This window comes from Tenrec ecaudatus, chromosome 8 (assembly GCF_050624435.1).
Source record: "Tenrec ecaudatus isolate mTenEca1 chromosome 8, mTenEca1.hap1, whole genome shotgun sequence".
NCBI lineage: Eukaryota > Metazoa > Chordata > Mammalia > Afrosoricida > Tenrecidae > Tenrec > Tenrec ecaudatus.
Window position 1 is genome coordinate 101,205,560 of NC_134537.1, and position 27,660 is coordinate 101,233,219.

At 53.1% G+C, this 27,660-nt stretch overlaps 3 protein-coding genes across 4 annotated transcripts in view; 2 read left to right on the top strand and 1 right to left on the bottom strand.

Moving 5' to 3' along the window:
- The window catches only part of RAB11FIP1 (RAB11 family interacting protein 1), a 34,083-nt gene extending 25,371 nt beyond the window's left edge, over window positions 1–8,712 (top strand). For both annotated transcript variants that reach the window (XM_075556697.1, XM_075556698.1), the window contains one exon: window positions 5,488–8,712. In XM_075556697.1, coding sequence (XP_075412812.1) covers window positions 5,488–5,706 — 219 coding nt within the window. In that variant the 3' untranslated portion in view covers window positions 5,707–8,712. The remainder of the gene's footprint in view (window positions 1–5,487) is intronic.
- A 7,895-nt stretch (window positions 8,713–16,607) lies between these two features.
- BRF2 (BRF2 general transcription factor IIIB subunit) lies at window positions 16,608–20,430 on the top strand. The gene is made up of 4 exons (XM_075556700.1): window positions 16,608–16,888; window positions 17,362–17,421; window positions 18,081–18,402; window positions 19,267–20,430. Exons 1-4 carry the CDS (start codon window positions 16,735–16,737, stop codon window positions 19,976–19,978), a joined length of 1,248 nt encoding a protein of 415 aa, XP_075412815.1. The 5' UTR covers window positions 16,608–16,734; the 3' UTR covers window positions 19,979–20,430.
- A 21-nt stretch (window positions 20,431–20,451) lies between these two features.
- ADGRA2 (adhesion G protein-coupled receptor A2) overlaps window positions 20,452–27,660 on the bottom strand; it is a 46,641-nt gene continuing 39,432 nt past the window's right edge. Inside the window, exons 14-19 of the mRNA XM_075556699.1 lie at window positions 25,644–25,852; window positions 24,880–25,007; window positions 24,458–24,581; window positions 23,893–24,038; window positions 23,395–23,484; window positions 20,452–23,221 (exon numbers count right to left, since the gene is read on the bottom strand). Of these exons, the coding sequence (XP_075412814.1) occupies window positions 21,943–23,221; window positions 23,395–23,484; window positions 23,893–24,038; window positions 24,458–24,581; window positions 24,880–25,007; window positions 25,644–25,852 (1,976 nt within the window). The 3' untranslated portion in view covers window positions 20,452–21,942. The remainder of the gene's footprint in view (window positions 23,222–23,394; window positions 23,485–23,892; window positions 24,039–24,457; window positions 24,582–24,879; window positions 25,008–25,643; window positions 25,853–27,660) is intronic.

Consider the following 27,660-nt stretch of genomic DNA (forward strand, 5'->3'; position numbering starts at 1 on the left):
GCCTCTTGGCCAAGGTCCAGTGTAGAATCTGGTACAGTGGAGATCCTGGTCCCTCCAGACGCACAGTGTCCGGTGACCAGTGCGGTGGTTACACAGTGACCCCGTTCAAGGACTCGGGGTCTCTCTCTTTCACTTAACAGTGTATCGAGCTTTTTCCCCTCTTTGTGACTCTTTTGGAATGGATGTGCCCCTATGTACTTCTTATTGGATAAGGAGCTTTGGTGCGGCTGTAACTGAAATACACGTCAGCTAACCAAGGAGGAAGAGGAGGCCGTCCGCCGTGTCAGTACTTACAGACTCGCTGGAAGTGGGTTGGGGTTGATTTGGGGCATTGAGGAGGGTTCTGTTTGCCCTGTGCATCCAGTTACAGTCGATGGTCAACAATTTCTCGCCTGGGACTTTTTTTTCCCTCTTCCTTTAGATTGCTTCATTAAAACTCGATTGCCAGGAAGAGTATTATTGGATTAGAGAGTTTCATCTCTCAAAAACATGAGCTAACGGTGAAAAAATCCTCCCCATAAAAGCAAATCCAGTCCCTAGATTATAGCTCTTGTGGTTTCTTCTTTGGAATGTGTCCTCATCCTTCCCTGTTGGTCCTCCAACCAGAAGGACCGCGAACACTGCCTGCTTGCAACCCCCTGGTCTCCCCTGACTCATCGTCACACAGAAAAGAATGATGTGCTGTGCTCGCTTCTAGTATCTGTGCAGCACAGATACTAGAAAAGAAGGATGTACTGAGGATTTGGTGACCTTGAAGTTTGGTAAGAATGGTGTTGTATCTCAGATTGGTGGAGAGGAACTTCTGGGGACTGTATCTACAAGCAACCTTCGGCTTTCAGTAATTGTGGATATTTACATTCCGCTGGAGCTAATTGGTACTGACACAAGTTGGCGTCCTCTTGCCCTTCCTTCTCTTTGGTGCTTACTTCCCAAAGCCAGCAGCTCTAGCCCGCTCCGAGCACTGGCTCTGCCTTAGGCCCAGTCCATAAACTGTGCTCTAAACCCGCCAGCTCAGCTTGGCCAGCTCTGTACTGTTGCAGGTGAAAAAGACAGGGACCATTTGCCTTCCTGGAGTTGATAATATTTACCAGGAAATTAGGCAAAAGAACAATACAAAGATAACATAAACGGCAGTAATGATAAAAACCAGGATCATTCAGTAGCTTCCCACTCCTTTTTCCTGGGAATGCAGCTTGGCTCCAAAGTGAGGCAAACACCTAGCTTTGGGGAAGTTTGCAGACCCTTGGCTCCAGTTTTATTTACCCTTCAAAATGCATTGAATCTGGTGCTTTTGTTCTGGCCCCGCTAGGGACAGATTGGGGCCCTACAGGACAGAGTAGAACTATCTCACAGGGTTTCCAAGACGAATCTTTCTGGAAGCAGGCGGCCACATCTTTCTCCCATGGCGCGAGTAGCTGGTAGGTTTGAACCCCCAGCTCTTTGGCTGCCTCCGGAACACTTACCCACTGCACTCTCCCCAAGGCACCTTCAGCAGGGAGACACACTTGCTTTCAGACAAAGGCAACTGCTGATTGGTTACTTCTGCCCATCAGCAGCAAAGCGATCTGTCCTGGACCACGCCTAGTAAATATTCTGGAGACTCTGATACTGGCCTACCAGGTAGACACTTGGTAACAACGCAGAAGTCAATATTTACTTTAAAGCAAAACAAAGCACCATTCTTTAGGATGTTGCAAAGTGCCAGAGGTTTCAGGGAAATGGAATTGCAAAAGCAAAGTTATGAGACATCAGCTGGGTCACGACCACAGTGGCTCCACCCCCTTTATTGTTGTTTCAGGGGCTCCACCCTTTCGAGATGACGTATAACTAGGAGGATATTATTTACTCAGGTGGCTTTAGCATTTCCCTTTAAAAATAGTGCATCCCAGGACCTCTAAGAACCATTGTAGGTGTATGGAAAGTGTTGGGACACATATTTGAATGTATCTCATTATCATTATACTATGTAAAACATCCAGTGTAAGAGCCTGGTGCAGGAAATGCATGATAGTAGGCCCCATTGTTTTCTGCATTAGCAGGTATCCTCTTCACAGCTGCTCCCTTTCTGTAAGGCTGGATTGTTTTGTAATTTTTAAAAACCAATACATAAGCAGGATTTTTAAATTTTTTCTATACTTACATACATATGTATCATGACACACACCCCCCCCCACCACCACCACTTGGAGAACAGAATGCACATTCAGTAATACAGGAGTGTTTTATGCTGGTTGTCTAGAGAAACAAAACTAGGACACTGCCATAGCTGGATAAGAAAGGACTTTATCGCAAGTAGTGACTGCACACAGGTAGCAAAGGCACCCAGTCCAAATGAAGCCCCCGGAACTGCAGGCGGATGCCGCAGAAAGGTGAAGCGCGCAGCAGCGAGATGGAGATGCGGTCTTGTGGTTCCGAGTTCCCAGTGTCTCTCTCATAAAGGCACACCCTCAAGGAAGCGTCCTCAAGGCTGAGTGCTGATTGAAAGGTTGGGCTCCAGCCCTACATCTTCCTCTAGGTACAAGTTGACACAGTCGAACCAATCACACATAGCTATTCGACAGCTTGTATAAAGCCCCTTCAGTGTGCATGCCTTTTCAATTCTAAGCACTCATCCTAAGGAAACTTTAGAGATGTGGGCAAAGATTTAAGACCTTCCTGCATTTTAATTGAAAACAACCTAAATATTCAGCAATAGAAGATGGAATTTTAAGCAGCCACTAGGGGGATAAAAACCCACACAATTTTGCTAAAATTCAGTGATGAGAAAATTCATAAATAAGTTTAAAATAAACCCCGAACTCGCTGGGTTTTTTTGATACGATGCTGGAGCTTTAAAACATCAACAAACTCGGGAAAAGTAAGAGCCCTAACCATGTGTCAGAATTTGTAGGCAATGATGGTCCCCCCATCTGTAGCTGAGATTGTCCTATGGTGAGCACATGTATCTTTTGTGTTTTCAAAAGAGAAATCCTATTCGGGAGTGGAAATCTATTTTAATTCATGCATCTTGGTTTAGGTCAGATGCCGCACACTCAGTGACGTCCGCCCTGTTGGCTTGCGTAATCGCTTGCCTGTGGGTCTCCTGAAGCTCTGCAGCCTCTCATCCAGGGAGCAAACCTGGCATTGTCCCCGGATGCTGCCAGGGCCTAAGGTCGCTGCCCCCGGGAGCCCTGCCAGGTCTCCTGTCTTGCTGTCAGCCTCTTTGTTTTTCTGTTTCACAAACTCCCTTGCTGAATCTCTCTCATTTTTCAAAGAGATAAAATCCTTAATTGTCAGAGAGAGAGCCCCAACCCTCTTGAGGACGGTCTTGGCTGTTGTGCACAGACTGCTGTTTTCCTTGATATGAAATGTAAACATGCCACTTTGGGGGTCAGTGTTGCCAGAAGTTCTCTGTGAATGTGTGCTTTCAGTGAGCTGAGGGGGTGGGGGAAGGGTTAAGGGAGCAGCCACTTTTCAAAAAGCTGCCTCGTACTATTAATGTGTAGTGTGCATTTCTGAGCTTTGCCTCCCAGCCAGGGTTCCACATCAGGGATGTCTCCCCTGGGTTCTGGGGTAGTGTAGGGTCCTGCCATGCTGCCACCAGAGAGTGAGTCAACTCCCTTCTCTATTTGATGGCTGCTTGTTTGTGGATGCCGCTTTCTTGTCCTTCCTGTGATCAGGCCTCAGAATTCTGTCTCACGACAGACAGTGTAAGACACGAGTAACAACAAGAACATAGAACTGATCAAGGATTTGGGAGGATGGGGGAGAGAGGGGCAAAAAGAGAAACTGATACCAAGGGCGCAAGTAGAAAGAATCTGTTTTGGAAACGTTGATGGCAACATAGGTTCAAGTGTGCTCAATACAATTGAATGATGGATTGCTCTAAGACTTGTAAAAGGCAACACCCCCCCCAGTAAAATGATTAATTTTTAAAAAGTGTTTTGAGGTTGCTCCCTGACTTTGCACTTGTACATTTGTAGACTCTTGAGCCACAGATCTCAGGGTGGGGGCTGGGTTCTGCGGGGAGGGGACAGCCCTGGGGACTGTCCCGCTCTGTCTTTGGGGACGCTGTGAGTTGGCATCTCCTGGATGGCAATGTGTGGGTGGGTGGAGGCAGCAGACTGGGTACAGCATGTTACTTTTTATTCAATCCTTATCTTGTATTGCCTCGTGGCTTGGGCCTGGTCAGATTGCAGTTGGACTTCAGTTGGCTCGGATAATAAATGCCGGCAAAGTGCAAGTAGCCCTGAGGAGAGTGCGTGCGCTTTGACTGGGAGGGGAACATTGCACTCAGCCGTTGCACGGGCTGCCGGGACTACCCAGAGGGTGCGCCATCGAAGTGAGTGTGGACACTGTGTGGCGGCGTTTTTCACTAGTACGCAGTGAGTGCAGGTGGGGTCCCTGAGTGGCCACTTCTCTCTAATCACGGAATTCTCAGAGATCCTGGGCTAGAGGCCCCCTGGGGCTGCAAGGAAAGAGCTCACCTGTCTGGCTGGGTCCGCTTGCTCATGGTGCTCATCTCTCAGAGCCGCACTGACCCTTGGCCCTGCGGGGTGTTCACAGAGGCACCAGTATCTCTTTGGAGTGGTCAGTGCTCCACAGCTAGATGTCTTCAATCCTGAGCCCAGAGCCCAGTCCAGGCAGCCACCACATGGGAGCTGAGTACGGCTAGAACCCCCTCACCCAGGGTGGTTCTTGCACTTGGCAGACTTGGCTATGAACCTGAAAGGTTAATGGTCAGTCCCACCCAGAGGCTCCTCGGAAGAAAGGCCTGGTGATCTATTCCTGGAAAATGGGCCATGAAGAGCTTTATGGAAAACACACAAAAATCTTTATGGAGCACAGTTTTGCTCTGACACACAGACCCCATTGTAACTGGTGAGATGAAAACACAACAGAAAGCGGAGGGTGCAACAGGGAACTTTAGGGACCAACAAAGCCCAGACTCTCCATCCTCGGGCTCTTTACGAAAGTGGGCCACTCCTGGTACCAACCGAAACCGAAAGCGCAGATGACTAATGCCATTTTCCTTTTTTGTACCTAGTGTGTTCAAGTGTTTATAAACTTCTATTGCGATTTAGGTGGCCGGTTACAGAGCAGGCGCTCAGTCTCACATTCAACAATTGATACCCATTTCACTTCAACTCATGTTTCAATCCCTGCATTGTACTATTACTTATCCCGCTGACTTCCCGAATTCCGTCCTGCTCCTCAACTAGCCCTCTGCCTTTGGGCGTCAATGCTGCCTGCTTTGATCTTAAGTGGTGGGTTTTTCTAACGGGAAGGTGAGGTCCATGGTCTGGGAGATCGAACCAGGTCCTCTCCCCACCGGAAGCCTGGGTTAGGCTCTGAGGATTTTGCATTCTGGTCCACATTTCCTTCCCACTCAATTCCGGACCTTCAAATTCGACCCTTTTCAGAGCAGTTGACGATTTGTGTTTCTCTTAAATCTTTGGTTTCTCTATTGACGTCCTAATTTTCTCTTCCCGTTTCCCCTCTCCAAAGAAATACAACCCCTCGGACCCTGCTTCCGCGTATGTGCAGCTGACCCACGATGAGCTGATCCAGCTCGTGCTCAAACAGAAGGAGACCATCAGCAAGAGGGAGTTCCAGGTCCGAGAGCTGGAAGACTACATTGACAACCTGCTGGTCAGGGTCATGGAAGAGACCCCCAACATCCTCCGCATCCCAGCTCAGGTCGGCAAAAAGGCAGGGAAGATGTGAGCCGCCTGAATAAAACACGGAAGCGTTTCTTGTGAGTGTGTCTCCACCTGCGCTCAAGGTCAAGAATTCCGGGTGCCTGCTCGCCAGCAAATAGGCTTCCCGGTCAGAGTGGAATCTACCGAGTGAAGCCTGGTTGATTCTCACAGTGACTCTCTTGCTGTACCTCCCCAGGGCTCTCTCTTGAATACCACTGTGCCTTTAACCATGCTACAGGGAGTTGATGCCCACCAGATACATGGCCGTGCTAGGCTATAAATAGTTCATGCCCACCAGATACATGGCCGTGCCAGCTAATCCTGGGCCAGCGATTCAGATGGCACAGGAGGTACTGATGTATTTTCACTCGGGGTTTTCTTTCGCTGAGACGGGGCGGGGGTGTAAAGTGACTGTCCTCCAGCCACCAACACTGAGGATGAACCGGGAGGGAGCCTGTTGGTGCTGTTACACGCACTCTCCTGACGTGTGAGTGCTTCGGCTGTGACTGCCGGGCTACAGAGGCTACATTTTGATATCACACGAACCTACGGGCTTTTCACACCTGGCTCGTGGCTTTTTGTTTGTTTTTGGCCCGAGCAGAGGAGTTTCTGGAAAGCCTGTGTGTGTGTGCCTTTCAGATTTTAAGCAAGTTGCCTTTCCAAAACTCCAGCTTTCGCTAAACCCTGGCTTTACACTAAACTGGGGGCCATGGCCCTCCCCCAGAGCCGGGGCGCTCAGACAAGGGAATGGAGTGTCCTTTCCCTCACGTAGGCGAAGTTGGTCTAAGTGTCCCCTGTGGAGATAGCACGGTTCCTGCTTCCCGTCTCCCAGGGCTTGGCTCCTCTAGGCACTCACGTAAACAATTCTGTCAGGTATGGGTAACTCCTTTGGCCATTTCCCCGTGTCTCTCGTTGGCCCCTTGATTTCCTTAGGATCTTCCAGAGGGGGTGGGGGGGAGACAAGCCCGTGTCGCAATGCCTCCCCTTGGTTGTCAGGGGGTGTGGTGTGTCAGGCCCTGAAGGGCTTGAGCCAGGTCTGCATGGCTGTCCTCTGGACACTGGTCAGCCCTGCTGGAACTGACGTCCATGACGTCCAGGACACAGGAAGGAAGCGGTGGGGGGCTGACAAGATGTGGACGCAGGTAGAAAGCAGATGTCTCGGCCTTCTGACTGCTGCTGCTTTTCCCTCATGAACAGACTCGCAGACATCTTTGCTATGAAACTGTGAAGAGCAAGAGGTTGAGACTTGGTTTTGCCCGGCTCTTTTGAAAACAAACAAACAAACAAACAACGAAATTGGTGTATCCCTCCCCCCTTTTATGGGGGCTGGGGTGGGGGAGACACCCGCCTCCTTAGATAATAACCCCAGTTGCGGTTTCCCAGCTAAGCTCATTGTTCGTAACCTAGCAGGGGAATCAGAATGCTTCCACACTGGTTCATTTTTCTCTCCTGGCTGTGATAGAACCTCATCCGATCTTGACATCTGCCCCGAGGGGAGAAGATCAGAGGTCAAGGGTGGCTGGGATGCTGAAGCTCAGCATAGAGGAGAGGGGGAGGCTGGGTAGGGGGTAGGCTTCAAGATGGCGTTTGCTGACATATTGGAGCACTTTAATCTGAAGGATAATATTGTAAAATTGATTAGCTTTTCATTATCTACAACCATTTTATTTAATACTCTCCTACAGTGCTAGGGGCTACTGTGGGCTTCTTAGATGGCCTATATTTTTATAGTGCTATGAAATATATATGCATCGCTTTCATGAAAATTTTGTATTCACGTGAATTCTGAACACGTGCATGTATATATTCTGTATTGCTTTAAAAAAAAAAACAAAAAACAAAACTTGATATAAATGTATTTTTACTGTGAGATCCCCAAGTGCCCTAGGGGGCAGCTGTACCGTGAGCCGCATGGAGACCTGCGTTGTTAATGCGCGGTGGTAGGGCTTGGAGGTGTCTGCTGCTGGACCCTGGGTATGTCATTTGGTCCAAGTTTGAGAGGGACGTCCCCGGGCAGGGGAGTGAATTCCTGTGTTCTGGAAATGCCACTTGGGAACTCTGGAGAATGAAGGACAACTGAGTAGCAGGACCTCTAGTTCCAACCACTGCGCGGAGAAACAGGCTGTGGGCAGCCTTCCTGTGCCTGCCTCACTGCGGAGAGCGCCAGGGGCCACTCAGTTAACCAGCGTCCCTGAAGACCTGACTTTGAGGAGGAGTTCAGGAAAAGGCAGAGCAGCTGCCCTGAGCCCACAGCTGTGGGGGTGGGGGTGGACCACTGCAGCACTGGTGACCGGTTGTCCCCGCCGGCCTGGGGTCTAGGAGAGCCACCTTCTGCCTCGAGCCACCATGGATGCCCGCAACAGGGGCGGGGGGAGGCGCATGCGCTGCAGGAGCTCCTTCCAGGAAGACCAATCCATACAGACACCCGATTCAGTACCAAGCACCAATGTGCTCTGTGACTTTGTTGCAGGCCAGCCTTTGCCCACTTGTTTGTCACCGCGTCCCTGGACCTTGTGACTGGTGCCCCGGTCCATCCCTGTGTGAGCCGCACTAGGGGAACAGTGGGCCATGCTGGCCGGGCGGCAGGATGAGGCATGAAGGAGATACATGCAGGCAGCTGCCAGCGTCGCTAACAGGAATATAAAAGGGCACAAAGCGGGGAGGGTCCGTGACACGAAGCCACTTGTGTCTTGAAGGCTAGGGACAATGTTACATTTTTGCAGCGCCTCCCTTCCCCTCCCTGGATCCCCTCTCCCAACCACCCTTTGGTTTCCCCATTTTTTAGCACAGCTCATTAATGACCCCTCTCAGCTGGAAGACCCAGGTCGAAAGTCTAACCTCCTAGTACCCACATCAAAGTCAGCTCTGTGGTTTCTGACTCCCTGCTATGTGAGCCAGCAAACAGCCCATCACCCCAACAGAAGGATCCCCTAGTGTTTGGGGATTATAGAATTGCCCATTTCTGGCTTTGTTACTTTGTGAACTTTGGATTTCTTGCATTTTGTTTTTAAGCAGTAACCTAAACTTTCCTAAGAACACTAAATAAAATGGTACATAACTACCTTTCAAAAATGTGTATCTGGCGTTTAGTATGGGTGCAATAGAAATTCCTGCTTCAGCCCTGGAAATGCTGCTTGGGAACTCCGGGTTTTCCCACCCCTTTCTCTGCAGAGGAGGAGACATCTGTGATCCCATCACCCTGGCATGTCCCTCAACCGCACCGGAAGGACCCAGGCTTTCCCAGCCATCCTTTGAGCTTGTGCCCCTGGTGGGCAGAGCGGGGCCTTTCCTCTCCCTCTGGCTGAGCTCAGGAGCCACAGGGCCTCCCACCACCACTCCTCACCACCACTTGCCAGAGGATGGAGTCTTGACTTGTGATTCTAATTGGTTTTAGATCTACTCCAGGCCTGCAACCAGGTCTCTGGTCATCTACTTAGTCTGCTCAATTCTGAGTGGAGGGCTATACAAGGAGTCTCCCGAGCCACCTTGCCCAGACTGCCTTCCTCACAGCGAGGGGTATGCCTGCCCCACAAGTCCAGACCAGGGGCAAGGGCTCCGCCTTCTTAGGGGAGGAGGGGGTAAGCCGGCTTCTTTCTTAGAAACAGCCACACTATAGAAGGACCAAGGCAGGTGGTGCGGGGGGCGGGGGGAGCTCCAGGAGAGGGGTGTCGGACCTCCCTGAAAGCAGCCCTGGTTTGGGTTGGAAAGGACCCCGTCAGTGTCACTGGTGAGGCACCATGTCATCGTATGAAAAAGTTCTCAATAAAACAGCCACCTCCAGGCTTGGGAGGGAGTGGGGAAGATAACTTCTGAGGAAGAAAAAGTAAATTATGCAAGTGACCGGCTTTTCCCTTCAAGATTGTTTCCCTTGCTTTGGAAGTTCTCAAGATTCAGTTTCTAGTGGCAACTGCCACCCAGCTTTGCCCTGTTCTGTCCTGGTGACCCCTCACACAATAGTATCCTGCCTCATCCTGCACCACCGTGATCCATTGGCTGACTTTCAGAAGTGGGTCATCAGGCCTGCCTTGTCTTAAGGAGTCATCCTGGCATCACTCACAGGTAGGGGGTAGCTATGAACGAAGTCCCTTGGCCAGAAATTGAACTCTGAGTCTGCCAACATGAAGGCAAGAATTCTACCCCACTTGATTCCTAAGGAGCCCTTGTGGTGTAGTGGTTATGCGTTGAGCTGCTAACCCCAAGGTGGGCAGTTCAAAACCACCAGCTACTGTGAGGGAGAAAGATGAGACTTTCTACCCCCCATAAAGAGTGACAGGCTTGGAAGCCCAAAGGGGCGGTTCTACCCTCCTACAGGGTCGCTATGTGTCAGAATTGACTGATGACTATGTTGTCATTCCTACCACTGCCATCAAACCCAGCCCTCGGGAACAGACAACGGCATCTTTAAACCCAGTCTGAGAGGGGCTGCCCACTTCTGAGTTTTCTCAGCTCAGCTGCTAATAAGAAGTTAGAGACCACCACCCAAACCAAAGCCATACAGGAAATGATTTTAGGGAATATGAACAACTGATTTCTGAGCAGAAGGATGGGAAACTCCAGAGGTCCGGGGCCTTGGTGTGCCCCTCGCCTGCCTGCCAGGTGGCCTTGGAGTCTTGTCCTGGCTGGTGCACAGGTCCCCTCCTAGGTCATCTCGGTGAGCAGTAGACCCTGCCCTCCACTCCCCAGTCTGTGCAGTCTAGGTTTTTCTAGTATTATATGTGTTTATTCTTAGACCAGGAAAAGCAGAATTTCTCCACCTTCAAGAGGCAACCAGCATTATTCATGTTTATCCTGTTCTCCCCATCCTACAAAAGGATATGCTTTAAAACAAAGACCGGGTCGCCCAGGACTTGCTGCCTTGTATGTTTCCCTTTCAATCGTCTTCAGGCTTGGAAGCCGAAAGGGACGGTTCTACCCTCCTACGGGCAGTGGTTTTGAGTGCGCCCCTATGGGACACCCTCAGCTACCTCGGGGGAGAAGGGGGTCTTGGAAAAGCTGAGGTCCGTGGTGCGGTTCCTGCCCTCACCACAACCAGACTGTTGGCAGGATCTGAAGCACAGCCCCGGCCACGCTGGGAACACAGTCCCTGAATCAATGCCCCCCTTCCTTAGGCTTCTCTGCAGGTGCCTTCTTGGGGCTGTCCGTCCTGGGGAGGCAGCAGGTACCCACCTCAGGCGCAAACCTGGCAGACCTAGCTGTGTTTGCCAGCACATCCCAGAGCTGCCTTAGGGAGGGTGTCCTTCCTCTCAGCCTTGCTGTTTTGTGATATTTCACACCAAGCTGGTGTTAGGAGTCCTGGGTGCCGTCGTCTTGCGGACACTGAGCCAGTCCCGAACAGAATGGAGAGAAGGCAGAGAGGGCAAAAGCCTTACCTATCAGGTGCTCAAGGTGCCCCAGTGGCACAGGGGCTTAAGCATCAGGCTGCTATTCTGGAGATCGGTATTTCAAACCTACCCACTGCTCCTCGGGAGGAAGATGCGGCTGGCTGCTTCTATAAAGATGGACAGCCTCAGAAACCTTAGAGAGCAGTTCGATTCCTTCCTATAGGGTCACTCACTGAGTCGGAATCAACCTGAGGGCAGTGGGTTTGGGTTTTTATATGAGGAGCTCCCTTCAGGTTAAATAAACCTTGACTACAAAAATAAGGTCCACTTATTGGGGTGGCATGGTTACGAGTTGGGCCGCTAACTGCAAAGTCAGCAGTTCAAAACCACCCGTGGAGCTGGGTATGACAGAGGAAGGGCGCTGGAAGGCCTGGTTGGGCTCCACGGTCCCGGCTTCACCGTGCGTGCTCGGAAAAGCTGCAGCGGTGGAGAGGAAGCCCAGCCAGGAAGGTTCCCAGCCCTGAGCCAATGCCAAGCTCACTGCCCTGATAGGAGCTGTACTCAGGACTCAGAGTGAAACTGGTTTAGGGTCACAGGCTCAGTAAACTGAGCCGAGCTGAGTGCAGGAATGAGGCCGAATTAAGGACATGGAGGACAGTCCTCCCCTCAGGGCTTGCTCTAGATTCGCTGACCCTGCCTCTGCAGACTGCCGTCCCATTTGGAGCACCTGACAGGCAGTCTTCTCTGGGTGCCAGCCCACCGGGTCCCCCCACCCCTGTGCCTCCCAGCCTGTCCGCCCAAGACACTTCTGAGGGATTTGAGTGAGGACTGAGCCCACCACACACACACCCCCTCCCCACTCCACCCCACACTCCCACCCGGCCACGGTATCTCCTTGTTAGCCTAACAAATGAAAACCGTTTTTATTTCTAGGCACAGGGACGGGGGCACACAGTCCTGTCCTTCCGCACCGTCCAGAAGCACGGTGTGTCCCAGCAGGAGCGCCCGCTTCCCCTCCGGCAGAGTGGGCGCCCTCCTCCCGGGGCTCCTGCCGGTCCCCGCGCCCGCCTCCGTCTCCTCCGAGACCCGAGGACCCTGTGAGGACCCTGTCCAGCCGCTCGCCACCTGCGGGGGTCGAACGACCCTTTCACGGGGCGAGACCATGGAAACACGTATTTCCGATGGCCCTAGGACCCGAGACAGAGACACCTCCTCTCTCCGTCTCCGGTCTCTGGGCGCCCCCGCCCGCCCACGTGCAGATGCATCCACAACCCGCCTGAAGACGGTACCTATGCCGCACCGTGCTTCAAGACAAAACTGCATTTATGTGTCATTAGAAATAAACACGTCACAATATAGAATAACATACTGTTTTTGTGATTAATCACTATGCTTTAATGATGTTCCATTTGTAACAATGAAAATACATGGGGGGGGGGGCGGAGAAGGGAGGGAATCAATCACAATGATTGACACCTAGCTACACACCCATCTCCAGGGGGAAAGAACAGAAAACACCGCATGGGGGGAGGGAAGAGGGAAAAATGAGGAGCTGATACCAAGGGCTCACTAGAAAGTAAATGTCTGCAACTGAATGAAGGCAACATATGTGCAAACATGCCTGATGCCATCAGTGGATTGTAGGGATTGTAACGAGATGTAAGAGTCCCCAGTAAGATAATTTTTAAAATGCAGCCTGCATATTATTTACATTACGATTCATAACAGTAGCAAAATTACAGTGATGAAGCAGCAATGACAATAATTCTATGGTGGGGGTCCCCACAGCACGAGGAACAATATTAAAGGGTAGGCTATGAGGAGATCATGCCCTGGTGGCTGGAAGAGTGACTCGCTTCTCTACCACTGATGGTTGCTAGTTAAAAGAACATAAAACCTTCTTCCATGTTACAATGAGTATTATTGGAGAAAGTGTAAGCTCAAGGCTTTTGCCATGGAGATATTGGTGGATGGCTCTGTAACAAAATCACTAAAAGAAAAAAAAATGGTTCTCAACTCACAGCCATCGATTCTGACTCGTAGCAACCCTGTAAGACAGGGCCGAACTGGCCCTGCGAGTTTCTGAGACTGTGACTGCATAGGGAGTAGAGAGGCCCGTCTTCCGCCTGTGAGGCAGGTGGTGGTTTCAGTCTGCTGACAGTTATCAGCCCAACCAAGAGCTGCACAAACCCGGAAAAGAGAGAGGTCTGAAATTGTTCAGTGGAACCATTAAGGAGCCACTCCCAATGCTGATTACAGTCCTTTTGGGGACACATTGCCCTCCACTCAGGATGTCTGGTTGCTAAGTGCTTTAAAATTGATGGACGGCTCAAAAATAGAGGCATGCACACACACACACACACACACACACACCACACACAAGTATGTCCTACTATCTGCCTGCTGGGCAACAAGAGAGAAATGCCACCTCATTCGGGACGTGATGGGGCAATCTAAGGGAGGGGCCTCAGGAGCCGAAACCTAGCACCTGGTGCTGTGCCGAAGCCCCTGTGGTGTGGGATTACAGTGGGTAGATCAAAGGTTAGGAAATGGATTTTGGGGGATTAATGTTTCTTGGTTCAGGAGTTTGGGCAGGAAGAAAGGAGGGGTAGTGTGATCCAGCCCTGTGTGTTGATGCTAAGTACCATCAAGTTGATCCCAAGGCACTGCTTTGGGGTGCAAGATGGAGCCTCCTCTCTAAAGGAGTAGGCTTCTCCCATGTTGAGATGGCAGTCTCTGGGCAGGGATGGTGCCCCTCCGTCTGAGAAGCAAGAGAACCAAGGGGAGGGAAAGGGGACTGAGACACTGTGTAAAAAGATTTCTGTCTTGTCACTGCTTTCTTTCGGAACGGTCAAGACTGCCTTCTGAAGGTGCCAGTCTTTAAACTATTCTTGTCGATATTCTAGAAGACATCGTGCTTGGAGAGGGTCAGTGAGACAGAGGCATGCCCTCAATAAGACAGATTGACACGGTGGGTGGCTGCAACATGGGCTCAAATGCAGCAGTGAAGATGCGGACAGGGCAGGACTGGACCACGTTTTGTTCTGTTGTATGTAATGGTGCTAAGAGTCCAAACCAACTCGAGGGCACTTAACCACCATCACAATCGATTGAAGTTCCACAACTCTCCATGAACGTCTGCTGACTGTCCCGTGGGGCTGGTGTGGAAGCTTGGGTCAACTGTCGGGGCCCAGCTGCAGGAGGATGAGGGAGGAGAGGCTTCGGAGCAGCTGTGAGCAGAAAGGACTTGTGAAGCTTTTTCCAAATTTTGGGGAAAGTGACATGTGATGCTTGTATTCTAAAGAAAATGAGGCATTTTTTGGTCAGAGATGATCACTGTTGTCTAGGGAATTCGCAATTCCATTGCTTCTGACTCTCCAAAGAGCTGACATCGGCCTGCCTGATCGGATTCGTTCTTTTTGAGCCTTGGGTCCTCTATTGGAGGAGCTACAGGGACTTGGTACTAGGGCCATCTAGTCACCTAGGTACTTGGTCTGCTCCTCTCTTCAGACTGGTAAGCACGGTTTATCTTTTTGAGGTTTTTTCCTCCCTCTTCTAGCTCTAGGTTTCATAATGGTGCATTGGTATCCTAACGAAGCCAGAAGAAACCTGTATCTTCAAGGGAGCATGCCTATTTGTTAATGGGCTGACAAAACACACTTCATTCTAGGGAGGAGCTGTCCACGTGCATTTACTCTTCTCAACGCAAAGTGCTGACCTCATTCTCCAACACCCCCCCCCCCCCCCCCCCGTTCCCAAATGCAAGGTTGAAAGTGAGGCCATGATAGCTTCCAAACTCGGTTTATGCCTGGGGCTTATCTGAAAATCTCCATTGTCGGCCTGAGAAACACAAATTCTCCACAAACACTTCCAGCCCTTGCTATGATTACTCCCACCTGCATCTGTGAATGCACCATAGACAGGCCTTTGTGCAGTAAAAAGCGTGGGGGCCGCCTCTGGCCTCCCTGTTGCCATAAGCCTCCACTCTCCACCCTTCTTTACCTGTCCTGACACTAATCTTCCTCGCACGTTACTCTACTTCTATGGTGGGCTCAGTAACTCTTTGCAATGACCACACAAAACTCAGGTCGTACTTGCACTTAAGACGGCTTGTTAAGGAAGTGAACAGATTACCACAAGATCAGTAAAAAGTAGTCTATAGTCACTGGTCCACAGCAATGCCTCTCCTCAGCCTGCAGCCAAGTTTCTCTTTGGGCCTTAGCTTCTCAGCCATGCAGTCCCCTAGCTTCCGTCTCTGTGGGCCAGGATGCCAGCCTATCTGATGCTCTGTCTCACAGTTCCACAGTCTTGGGCCCAAAGAGGAGAAAGTACCTTCTAGTCTTGGTGATGCCCCCCTGAGTCTCTGTGCCAGTCACTGCTACATCTGGTCTTGGAAGCCTCCGCCCCTTCAGACAGAGATCTTAGAGGTTGCCCTTCCAATGGTCCTCATATTTCCGTGTCTCAGGTGACTCTTACACACAAAGGAATGGCTTTGGATAGAGGTGAGCTTTTTGTTTTTCAGCCAACCACACGCCCAAAGAAAACGACGGATGCTGTTTTAAGTCACAGTCTCTAGTAGTTTTACAGATGCGCCCCCAGAAAGCAAAGGGTGTGATTTGGTTCACACCCTCTACGGAGGTCAAGACTTAACCCAAGCTTAATTCTGTAACACAGAACTCCCTCCAGAATGAGACCACAGCCATAAAGCACAGAGTCTGCAATGATATTATGTGTAGTACATATAACCGTAAGGGATTAAGACAAGAAGGGCTGTATTAACTGACTATCTCTCACTTGGCTTGTCATTGTCATTTAACTGAACCTTTTTATATTCTAGACACAACTAAAACAAAATTCCAAGCTTTAAGAGATTTTAAACGAGCATAAGTAAGATGTATTTACTTGCAAGAAGTACATTTCCTTTTTGGTGACTTTTAAGATATGACACCCCAGATTCTCATTTGTAAGCTTGGTTTTGTGATTCATGTTATTCTATTCATTTCTGTGATGACATAGCGAGGGACACAGTTTTGCTCAATTGTTTGATAGATCCTATTACAAGTCAGGAACTTTGGGGCCAGAATCAAATGTTGAGCCTCTTAAAGCTCGACTTTAAAAATACCTGCATTTGCTTGGACTCTGCAGTGTACCAAAAGGCCTCAATGCCTCCGCTCTCAGGGTGTTTTAATTAAACTCCCTTACTCTGAAGTTGACAAAAAGAGGTCTCAAAGAGGGGAAATAACCTGCTTGGGCAGGAAGCCCTGGGAAATTGGACACGTTTTCTTGCTCTCTTGTTACAATACCTTTGACATCCTTTCTACTGTCTATCATTCCCTGGCAATGGGAAACCAAGAATCTCCTATTTATGACCCTGGCGCTTTGTAAAGGAGGGTTGTTCAGGGCTTAGAATTTCTTGTCTGTTCTATTCGTCTGTAGAAAGTAAAAATTCACTTCCCAGCGATCCCTCCTTCGAAACAAACTATGGAAAGCCAGCGAACCCCGCGACACGGCGCAACCTCGGAACCTCCTCTCCGAGCGAAGGTTTCCGCACGGGTCAGCGGGGGAGCGGCCGGAAGTGACGCACCACCGCGGCGGGTGGGGCTTCACTCCTACCGGAAGAGGCAAGTGCAGGCCTTCGGCAGGTCCTCTCCATCTTGTTGCGTCGTCGGTGCCTCGGAGTCGGGGCCCCTGCGCGCCGGCGGGTCCCCAGGTCGGCCCCGGCAGGCTGCACGATGCCGGGAGGACGCCGCTGCCCCGACTGCAGCTCCGCGGCGCTCGTGGAGGACTCGCACTACTCGCAGAGCCAGCTGGTGTGCTCCGACTGCGGCTGCGTGGTCACCGAGGGCTTCCTCACCACCACCTTCGCAGACGAGGGCAACCTCCGAGGTACCCACCCGTGCGCTCGGAGGCGGGCAGCCGGGTGACTCGAAGGGTCGGTGCTTTTTAATCGCCCTGTTGCCTGCGCGCGCACCGAACCCTGCGAGAAAACAGCGCAGAGTAAACGGATCAACGGCCGGAGGCCCGGATGGCGCTTGGCCCTTCGCGTTCGGCCGGCACGTCATACCGAATCCGGACTACGTAGTAGGCCCGATTTAAGTGCTGGGTGGGTGCACCTTGCCTGCGCTGTGTCTGGTGAAGGCCTATGGGTTAAGTCGTTTGTAGCACTAATTGGCATCCTCCCCACCCCCATCCGCCGCGCGCGCAAATTCCTGCCCACGGCAGCCCTCAAAATCTGCAGCCAGGAAAATGGCCGGAGTTATAGGCCCCGAAAAGGCGACCGGAAAGTTTGAACCGTTGATCTGTTTTAGTGCTGGGCCCTAAAGGCTAAGTAGACTATTTGATGCCCCTTGCCTTTACAGAGGTAGCATACACCCGAAGCACCGGAGAAAATGAGCAAGTTAGCCGCAGCCAGCAACGAGGTAAGAGTTGTGACCAGTGTCTTTAAAGGACCTTAATGGACAAGTCCCTCGGCTGGCTTTTCCAGTTTGCCGCATTCCTGGGTTGGAGGGGGGGGGGGGTTGAATGCTGTGGAGCCAATACCAGCTCCTAACAACCTCACCTGACACTAGAACTTCCTCATACGGGTTTCAAGGCAGTAACCGGTTTAGAATGATACAGGTTGCTGTATCGTTCTCATGCAGAGCCACTGGCAGGGCTGACCAGTGCACCAACAGGGCTCCTGGGTGTTGAGCAGAGTAGAGAAGAATGGTATTTGGAAATGAAGGATGGGAGAGGATGGTTCTTAGGGGCAGCGATTCAGAATATGATTGGAGTCTGCTCAAGGGTATGTTTGAGGCACCTTCGAGAAGCCTGGATAAAACTGGTCTGGCCCTGATGAATCAGGCCTCCGAAAAGGGTGGGTTCAAATGTGATTTCTTTGCATAAATGTCATTGTGTCTTTGGGGGTGGGTAGGGGTGGGGGGAGAGACCACTGTCACTACTGTCATTGTGGATAGGTACATTATTTGTGACTGGCATCTGAGGCCACATTAGCAGAACTTTTTGGAAGCTGCACAGTTGCTCCTTTGACCTGCCCCACCCCCTACCTGCCCCTAACCAAAGCTCTGGGCTTTCTTAGGCCTTCGCCGAGTGAGAGACCTCTGTCGAGTTTTGCAGTTGCCATCGACATTCGAGGACACTGCAGTTGCTTACTACCAAAAAGCATACCGCCACCCTGGCATCCGGGCTGCCAGGCTGCAAAAGAAGGAGGTGTTGGTGGGCTGCTGTGTCTTGATCACCTGCCGGCAGCATAACTGGCCCCTAACCATGGGAACCCTTTGCACCATGATCTATGCCGACTTGGATGTGTTTTCTGGCGCCTACATGCAGATAGTGAAGCTTCTGGGCCTGGATGTGCCATCTCTGTGCTTGGCGGAGCTGGTGAAGACATACTGTAGCAGGTACCTGCTGAGTTGGGAATCACAGGGTTGGGATGGCAAGGGATTGGTGCCTGTTTTGTTTCTCTGACCATTGGCTGCATTTTTTTTCTCCTTTGTGTAAACCAAAGCCTAGCTAAAAGGATGCAGGAGAGAAACACTTCTTATTTGTATTGTCCAGTACTAATAAGTTCAGCCCCATTTTATATTTGTGATGTTATAGTAGGTGGCCTGATGGTCTGGTGGTTGCGTACTTGGCTGTTAGCTGACAGGTAGGTGATTGGACTCAGCAGCCTCTCCTCGGGAGGAAGATGAGGCGGTCTGCTTCAGAAACCCCGTGGGGCAGTTCTACTCTGTCCTGCTGGCTTGCTGTGAGGATCGTCATTGGTGTCAAAAGTGTTCAGTTTGAAGCTTGGTTTCTTACTAGCTAATGACTGTGGGCACGTTTTTCCCCCTAACTCTAAATTGTGGGTTCAGCTGTTCAAAACCAACAGGTGCTCCATGGGAGAAAGATATGGCTACTCCTGTAGTTACTGAACCCACAGGGACAGTTTGCTTCTGTCCTGTGGAGGGTCCTGGGAGGCAGAATTGCCTCGATGGCAGTGAGTCTGGTTTGGAATTGTAAATGGAGTTGAGAGAGGTAGTGGTGTGAATTGAGAGCATTTGTGAAGCTCTCAGAGTAATGGCTACCAGGGGGTGTTAATAGCTGCTAGCTGCTTTCTGTATTCCCTCTCCCTTCACCTAAGAAGCAGAAGGCTAGCCTGGTGGAAACTTGCTGCTCAGCAAGCTTGTGTGTTCTTGAGGGAAGAGCCTCTCCATCTTGAGTGCACTGTGTTTCCTTGGAAAAGAAATCCTTTCTGAGACCTGCCCTCATTTTGGTCGTTTCAGCTTCAAACTGTTCCAGCCCACCCCGTGTATGCCAGCCAAGTTTGTGGAAGACAAAGAGAGGATGCTGTCGCGAACATTGCAGTTAGTGGAGCTGGCGAATGACACGTGGCTGGTGACTGGGCGACACCCTTTGCCAGTCATTACTGCAGCTGCTTTCCTGGCCTGGCAGTCCCTACACCCATCAGGACGTCTGGCGTGTTCCCTTGCCCGGTTTTGTCAAGTGGCAAATGTGGATCTGCCCTACCCTGCTTCTGCCCGCCTGCAGGAGATGCTGGCTGTGCTGCTGAGGATGGCTGAGCAGTTAGTCTGGTTGCGGATCCTGAAACTCAACAAACGCTCTGTGGTGAAGCACATTGAGGACCTTCTGCAGCATCGCCACACTCTGATCCACAAGGCCTTTCTGGATGGAACAGGAGAGAGGGAGGCCCAAGCGAGGGGGTTGCAGCCAAGGATGGAAGAGGAGGTGGGGGGTAGTTCCTTAGGTTTGCCTCTCGGGAAGCGCCCAGCTGGTCCTGGCATTCTCCTCCCTCCTTGCATGCTGAAGCCCCCAAAGCAGCCCCGTCTCCCACCCACTGTTCGCACAGTCACTGGAGATGAGGATATTTCTGATAGTGAGATAGAGCAGTATCTGCGCAGCCCTGAGGAAGTTGAGGACTTTCAGAGAGCCCAAGCTGCTGGACTGGCCACCAAGGATGCTCCTAACCAGCCCTGATGCATACCCCACATGGGCTCTTCATCCCATTCTGACAGCAGCTTGATCATGGGTCCAATCGTTTCTAGATAAATCCATTATTTCTTGGGTTTTGTTTGTTTTAGTTATTTCTTGTGTGAAGGAACCCAGAGCGGCTGTAGGGAGTGACCGTGGGTACTCCCATGGTGGCCAAAAGCCACCTTGATGTCCGAGAGCAAGTTACATACATTCATTTGCAGGGGGGTGACTTTGTTCTTACACCACTGGGAAAGTATTAGGTGCGCTTCTGCTCCCACTTTGAATTAGACACGCTGCCGCCTCTGCAGGCCTGATGGGCTCCCTGCTATTGGCAGAACCTAGGGCATGCCCAGTGGTAGCACCCCTCATGAGCAGGCACAGTGTCCGTTCACAGGTGTTGGTCTTTGTGTGTGTGGTGGTGTGAGATACCTCATAATAAAAGAATCCTTGGTGTACTTTGGTTCTAGCTCCAAAGGTTTTGCAAAATTTTAATATATTAAAACAAGAGGCATCTGCTAGAAAACATTCCATTGTATAAAACCCGAGTTTTTAAAAACGTGTTTTCTTTGGCACTTTTCAGTCCCTCCCTCCCCTTTCCCCAGCATATTGCAAAAAGCTCTCCAGTGCTACGGCATTGGCAGGGTATGTAAACAGCAGCCAGCATATGTGGAAGAATAATACAAAGCTTTTTCTTTCCCCTAATGTCTGTGCAGCAAGCATAAATAACAGGATCCATGCTAAGAAGTGTGGGCTCCCCTCCTCTTCCCTGTGCTCTCTTACCTTATGATTTGTGCTGTGGCAGCCTTGAGCCTGGGAGGGGGCCTGGGCCAGGCCTGATCTGTTCAGGCCCAAGGTTCCCTCCACCTGCATTTGCCCTGTGACAAAAGGCACTGCGGTGCTTGCTTACAGGTGCTGGTGCTGCTAAGTGGAAGGCACAAGGACCCAGATGAGTTCAGGGGTTCCAGGCGCTACTTTGCAGTTTGACTTGGGTTGTGAGTCGGGAAACCAGTTTGATGTTTTGGGGGTTTCACTGGTTCTAAAGATTGTGTTATTGGGCACGATTCTTCCATGTGGCCTCAATGAGGCAGGGGCACATGGTTCCTCAATTCCTTGGGTCTGGTAATGGACATTGTTGCTGCCAATAACCACCTGCAGCCATTCACCAGAGCCCCTCTTCAGACCATGTTCACTACCATACACACGGAGGCCATGACTACAGTCTACCCCAGAGCCAAGGACCAGCACCCTCTACTTCCTGCAGATCAACAACTGGCAGTTTTAAGTCAAAGCTTTGCCCTAAAGTGTGCCTCTGAGCCCTGTGTAGGTTTGTGTGCTGCTCAGAATGTTTTTTTTCATCCCTTCCCACAACCTCACCCCTGGATAATTTCTGATGCTGTCTTGCCCCACCCTCCCTTGCATAGTTAACCTGAAAAGCAGCACCTTGTTACCACCCCCTATTCTTGTCACCTGGCTCATCACTAGGCTGGCCCCTTCCTTAGCCAAAACCTGGGTGGGTAGAGGCCCCAGGTCTAGGAAGGCAGTGAATGAGCAGAGAAGGCAGTTCGCAGACTCCTACTGGGGTATCCTGATGAGGCTGCTGGCGGCCATTGAGGGTGGGTGGGTGGGTGGTGGAGTACCTATGGAGGAGCCCACCTGGGCTGCGCAGCCCTTCTACCCTGGTTGTGGATAACTACGGGCTCTGTGAGGGCTTTCTCCCCAACACCAATGGGCACCAATACGGCGACCAGGATTAGCCAGGGCCGGACGGAAATGTATGATCACACACACGTCCAGCGATTGTCGCTACCCCGAGGGATTACCCTCTTGGGAAGTGGTAGCTTCTTGCCTCCAGGACTAGGGCAGGTGCGCTCACCCGCCCCGCCCCTCAAATTTGTTTGAGAGACACCTTAGAGGGGCTCGAGGCCAGAAGCCCAAGGCCAGCTTGCTCTCCAGTGTCCATCCCCATCCTAGACGGTGGTCTCGCTCTTCCAGAGGCCCGTCTTCATGCAGCCGCCGCCGGTGGCCTCCGCGCCCGTCATGCTGAGGTCGTCGTACTTGCCCACCTTAGGGACGCCGTTCAGACTGGCCGCGTTGAGCGGGTAGGAGCGGCGCTTGCTCTCCTTCTCCAGCGCCCCGCCGCCCTTGAGGCTGTCGCGGCTGGTGCAGCGCCGCTGGCCCGGCCGGCCCGCCTCGGGGAGCGGCGGGGCGCTGGTGTCGCTGCCCTCGGACGGCGTGAGCGTGGGCTCGCCCTCGTGCTGGCGCCCGGCGCCGGGGCTGTTGCGGCTGCTGCCCGGGTAGCTGTCGGACGGGCTGTGGTGCAGGCTGCCGCTCTCGCTGCTCAGCAGCTCCGAGGCCGCCGCGGCCGCCGCGCCCCCGCGCAGGGCCTTCAGCCGGTTCTTGCCGCCCGCTTCCCCCGCACGGTGTCCCTTGGCCCGACTCTTGTGCACTCGGCGCCCGTGGGGCAAGTTGTTGGCGTGGCGCGGCGCCAGGCTGCCCCGCGGGCCCGTGGGCTCCGGCTCCCCTTCCCCGCGGGGCGCCGCCGCGGCCTCGGCCCCCTGGCTCTGGGCCAGCTGCAGGTTGGTGAGCTTGCAGGGGCCCGGGCCCGGGCCCGGCGCGCGGCCGCTGCTGGCGCTCGGGGACGACTGCAGGGAGGCGGCGCCCTCCGCGAACCCTGGGCTCCCGTCCGCGGGGGCGGCGCCGGTGGCCGCGGGCGGCCGGGTCGCCGCGGCCGAGGCCGGCGGGCAGCAGGTGCGCCAGGAGGCCCGGACGTCCCTGCGCCTGGCGCAGTGGTGGGTGAAGACGAAGAGGCCCAGCGCCGAGGCGGCCAGCCCGTACAGACAGCTGCACACCACGCGCGGCAGCCAGCGCTGGGACACGGCCAGGGCGCCGCAGGCCCACATGGCCAGGTATAGGAAGTGCGTGGTCACCAGCGCCCCCAGCTGGGCTCCAGGAGAATAGAGGCCGTCACCGCTCTCCGGGGGCCCGGGCGTGGCCACCCCGGAGCTCCCCGCAGCCAGGAGGGACCCGGAGTCGCTCAGCAGGGGGCCGCTGCTCCTAAGCCTGGTGGAGGCCCTCAGCTCCTCCCCCGGCTCCAGAGAGACCCTGCTGTTGCGCCCCTTTGGACTCTGGGCCAGAGGGCCCCGTAAGCGCAGCCCCGCACACAAGAAGTAGATCCAGGTGACCAGCAGAATCAAAGCCACGGGGATGTAGAAGGCTCCGAGGCTTGGACGCCACACCAGCCAGCAGCTGAGGGAAGACAGAGGCAGCGGGGAAGCGGGGGGACCCGTCAGGCCAGAGTGGTGGAGGAGGCCGCGAGGACAGGTGAACAGAGAGCATGCGTGGGCGTGGTTTGGGGACTAGAAGTATCCGGTGCCCAGTGGGCTGGTTTAGAGGCAGGCAGGGCGGGAGGGTGTGCTCACTACGGGCTGCGGTCCTGGTAGTTGTGGATGTTGACGGCCGCTGTGATGCCGCAGATAATGAGTGGAATCCCGCCAGCAATCAGATAGAACCTGGGGGGGGGGGGGGAAGAACCAGCTGCTCAGAACCCTGGGACCTTCCAGCCCATCCAGTTGAAATCCTCTCAGATTTTGCCAGGGACGCAGGTCTGGTTGGTTCCTAGTAGCTCCAGCTAAGCTTGTTCCAATGCACAGAAGTCTGTCTCAGATGTCCTTTCTTGCCCTAACCAGTACAGGAGTGGCCCTTGGGAGTTACTGTCTCCCCCAGTGTTGGCAGGGCTGCAAAAGCCCTAAGATGAATCCCCTTTGTGAGCCAGCTCAGGCCTTGCTACGGCTTTCCTTAGAGAGAGAGAGAGATCTTCCAGAGCCCTTAGAAACACCAGGCACCCTGCCTCCCCCACCCCCTGCCCCTCGCCCCTGGGGCCCTCTCCCACTGCATGACTGGCAGGTGGACGTGGGTACCGGAGCATGGGCCGAGGAGCCGGCAGGGCAGAGTCCCCTTCTGGTGGAGGCGGCGCCCTCCAGGTGAGCTCCTTGTGCAGGACCCGGGCCTTCACCCCCATCCAGAGCAGTGTGGACAGTGAAGAGTAGTGCAGAGTGATGCCCACCTGGGGGGTGGAGGTACTGTGGTAAGGGACCATCCCAGAGCAAGCCTTTTCCACATCTCCTGTTTCTGGTCCCCAACTCCATACTTCTTTACTCAGCCCAGCCCGCTAAGCAGCCACCCTCAGGCTCTGACCCTTCCGCCCCCAACCCTCTCCACCCCCTGCCATGGGCTATCGGGCTAATCCCTGACCTCTCCACTGCTACCCACCAAACTCCACTTGAAGTCCCATCTCCTATTCCCTCTGACCCCCACCCAGGCCGGTCACACAGTAACAGAGCTGGGGCAATTAGCATAGCCTCCTCCTTCCTGCATAGCTGCCTAAGCTGATACTAATGATCACTAATGGGCACTAATCATCACTAATTGGGGAGCTGGAGCCGCCACCACTGCCCCTCCCCCACTGAAGCCCCTTTTGCTTACCGCCTGGCAGACCACCTGGTAGTTGGTGAGTGTGATGCCCCCCGCAAAGACGGCAGAGGTCATGGCCATGTGGAAGCAGAGGTTCAGCAGCATGTGCCAGCCTTTCCGGGAGACATGGATGGAGCTGCCCCAGAAACAGTCATTTGTTAATGCTGCGCACCTGATCCACAGTCAGGTCCACGGGGTCTCCAGGCCAGTGGGAGAACCAAAGGCCAGAGGCAGGGGTAGGGAAGAGAACAGAGGAGGTGGTGTGTGTGTGTGTGGGTTGTTAACCCCCAAAATATGGTTCCCAACCCCAGAACCTTCAGAGACCAGAGCCTGAGAAAATCATGCAGACCCACCTGAGAAAGAAACATGAGCCAAAGCTTAGCGAGACTCACTGCCTGCCCACCGGAGCCCACCCTTCCTGCAGGAGCGCCCACCTGTGGTTGAGGATGTAGGTGATGATGGTGGAGAAGAGGCAGAGCAGTAGCAGGGCTGTGCAGGGGTACACAACAGGATGCAGCCCTGCACCAGAGCCCCCGACCTCCCGCGGGAAGGCACTCAGCTCCTGGGAAGGGCGGGAGAGGAAGTGAGATTAGGAAGCCAGGAGGAGAGCCTGCCCCACAGAGACCTCACTAGCCCCCCTGGCCAGTTTTCCTTTCCCAAACCGTTCCACAAGGAAGCCTACATTGGGGTGCCCCCTCTCAGAAGATGTCTGAGGTCGTCTTGACAACTCACTGTCTCAGGTTAGATTTGTGAACAGTCTCACTTGGTCTGAGCAATCAGAAAGAAGAGAATGAGGGCTCTGTCATGAAGACGGCTGAGTCCTGCAAAGTTCCTGGGAAGGCTGTGCGGGCCATGTGATGAGGATGGGAGACCCAGTGAGTGTGGAGGGATAGAAAGTGTCCAATACCCGCCCCCCCCCATGGCCCCCCTGCTTTAAGGATCTGCCTCTCAGAAAGTGCAGGGTTTGAAGTCCCAGATCCACCTCTCCTGATGTGGGAGTGGAGGCAGGATCTCCCTGTCTCCTGCAAGGCAGAGATGTGGCGGGGCCCAGGGAAGCAGCCCTCAACCTGTCCTGATCGCAATGGGGCTGGATCTGGCTGCTGGCTTTCCTTTCTTTCTCAGGTGATCCCTGTACCTGTCCCCACCTCCTCTGCCCTCCCTTTTGCCTTGCCCTCTGCCTCTGCTTCACTTCACCCACCATGAGCACAGCCACATTGCCCAAGTGCTGGCAGCGCAGGTAGCTGACGTTGGGCTGGCTGGAACGCAGCTGGCAGCCCTCGGAGCTCCAGCCACCAGCTCCCCCGGGCCCTTCCGAACTCCATGACGCTGCCAAGGGTTTGGCCCCCTCAGCCCAGTGCCGTAGGGAAACTGCCACTGGCTCTGTCAGGTTTCCCACTCCACAGCCACCTACAGGGGAGAGGGACATTGAGACACACACCCAACCTGGCAGCGAGGTGGACCCAGGCAGGACTAAGATGCCATGGGCAGAGTCTGTGCACACCTGCTGGGGGCAGGGCACTGAGACAGGCCCATGGGATATGGCTGGGAGCAAGAGAAGGGCCAGGCTCAAAATTCATTGTTGCTGGGGAGACACCATGGGTGAAAACAAATGAGGGGCTTAGGAAAGTTTGTGACAAATTTTCATTATCTCAATTCCATTCCCCCCCCCCAAACTTTTATGATGGGGTGTGTGTGGTCGACTTCTAAGTGATAAATGATTGGTGCCAAATGAGTCGAGAAGACAGGACTTTGGGATTGGGGTGCCCAGTGAGAATGTCCCCCAGAAAGGAGAAACTATTCACAAGCTCAGTCTTAGTCCAGCATGAGAGGGATTATGGGCACTGGCTCAGAGAGATGGGGAGGAGGATCCCAAGTAAGGGAGACAAATTCCGTACCGGGGCTTCCAGGTGCCTGTGCCTGGCATGTGGGACACATACTCCCTACACCACTTCCTCCCCTGACATTGCTGCTCACGAGAAGCTTTGACTAGCTCTCTGGCAACTCTTCCTTAGCCTGCGGGGCTCCTTGGGAACCCTGTGCCACAGGCCCTCTTTAGGTTAGACCAGTCCCAGTGGGACTCCAAAGTGCTGGGCTTGGTCACAGAAGCTTCACGTCTAACTTGCTCCCATTGCCAAAGAACTGCATGTTGCTGAGCTGCACTGGGCACGGGACATGTCCAGCTTCCACACAGGGCCTGGCAAGGGGGGCGTGTCTCTGGAAGGATCCAGTGGACTGCAAACATATATACCTACACTCTGTCCTGGAGCCTGGGACATAGTGGTTACTTGTTAGGCTGGTTCAAAGCCACCAGCTGCTGCTTGGAAGAAAGGGCTCTTAACTCCTGCAAAGAGTTGCAGTCTCAGGAACCCACAGGGGAATTCTACCCCGTCCTGTAGGGTCAGTGAATGAGGTCAGTGAGTTTGAGATCCTGGGTTCTAGGACCAGGAGATGAACCCACTGTATACTGTAAAGATTCACAGCCTTTAGAGATGGTAGAGAGAGAAATATATATGTATATTTTATACATATAAATATATTCTTATGTGTTGGGGCAGGGTTAGCATATATTTCCTGAAAGGCCTTAGGAGCCTTGACACCCCAGTAGCCCCACCTAGCATCCAGGTCATTTTCCCAAAGGACACACAGAGCTCAGGATCCGGATCAAAGGCACCAGGGATCTTTGGGCGAGTGGTTGATTCCGGGGATGGGGAAGGAGGAGTGCATGCCTAGAGCATCTTGTGGTGCCAGGAAATCCTCAGAGCAGGATGGTGTGCGTTATCAGAGCCAGCTCTGAATGGCCAAAGCCAGGACCACGTGAGACCAAGTTGAGAAGTAATTGTGGATAGATCTAAATAAATGGCACTGCACATGTCCTCTGTAGGTGAAGGACCGCTGGGGGTGCTGTGGTTAAGTGCTTGCCGGCTAGCTGGAGGGTTGGGGGGGGGCGGGGGGGTTGTCCCTGCCAGCTGCTGCACGGAGACGGCTCTGGCATCTGATTTGTAACCGTGCTAGCTTTGGAGGAACACAGCCCCCAGGCCTACGCTCTGTGTCCTGCTTTGGTGAGGACTGGCTGGGGTCCTCACGAAAAGTTCACGAGCAGCATTGAAAGTGTAGCCTGTGGTCTCTCCAGGTCCAAAGAAGAGTGCAGCCCATCAAAGAGACAAGGGGACAGTGATTCCCCCCGTGGCCTACCGATCCCTACCGCGGCCTACCAA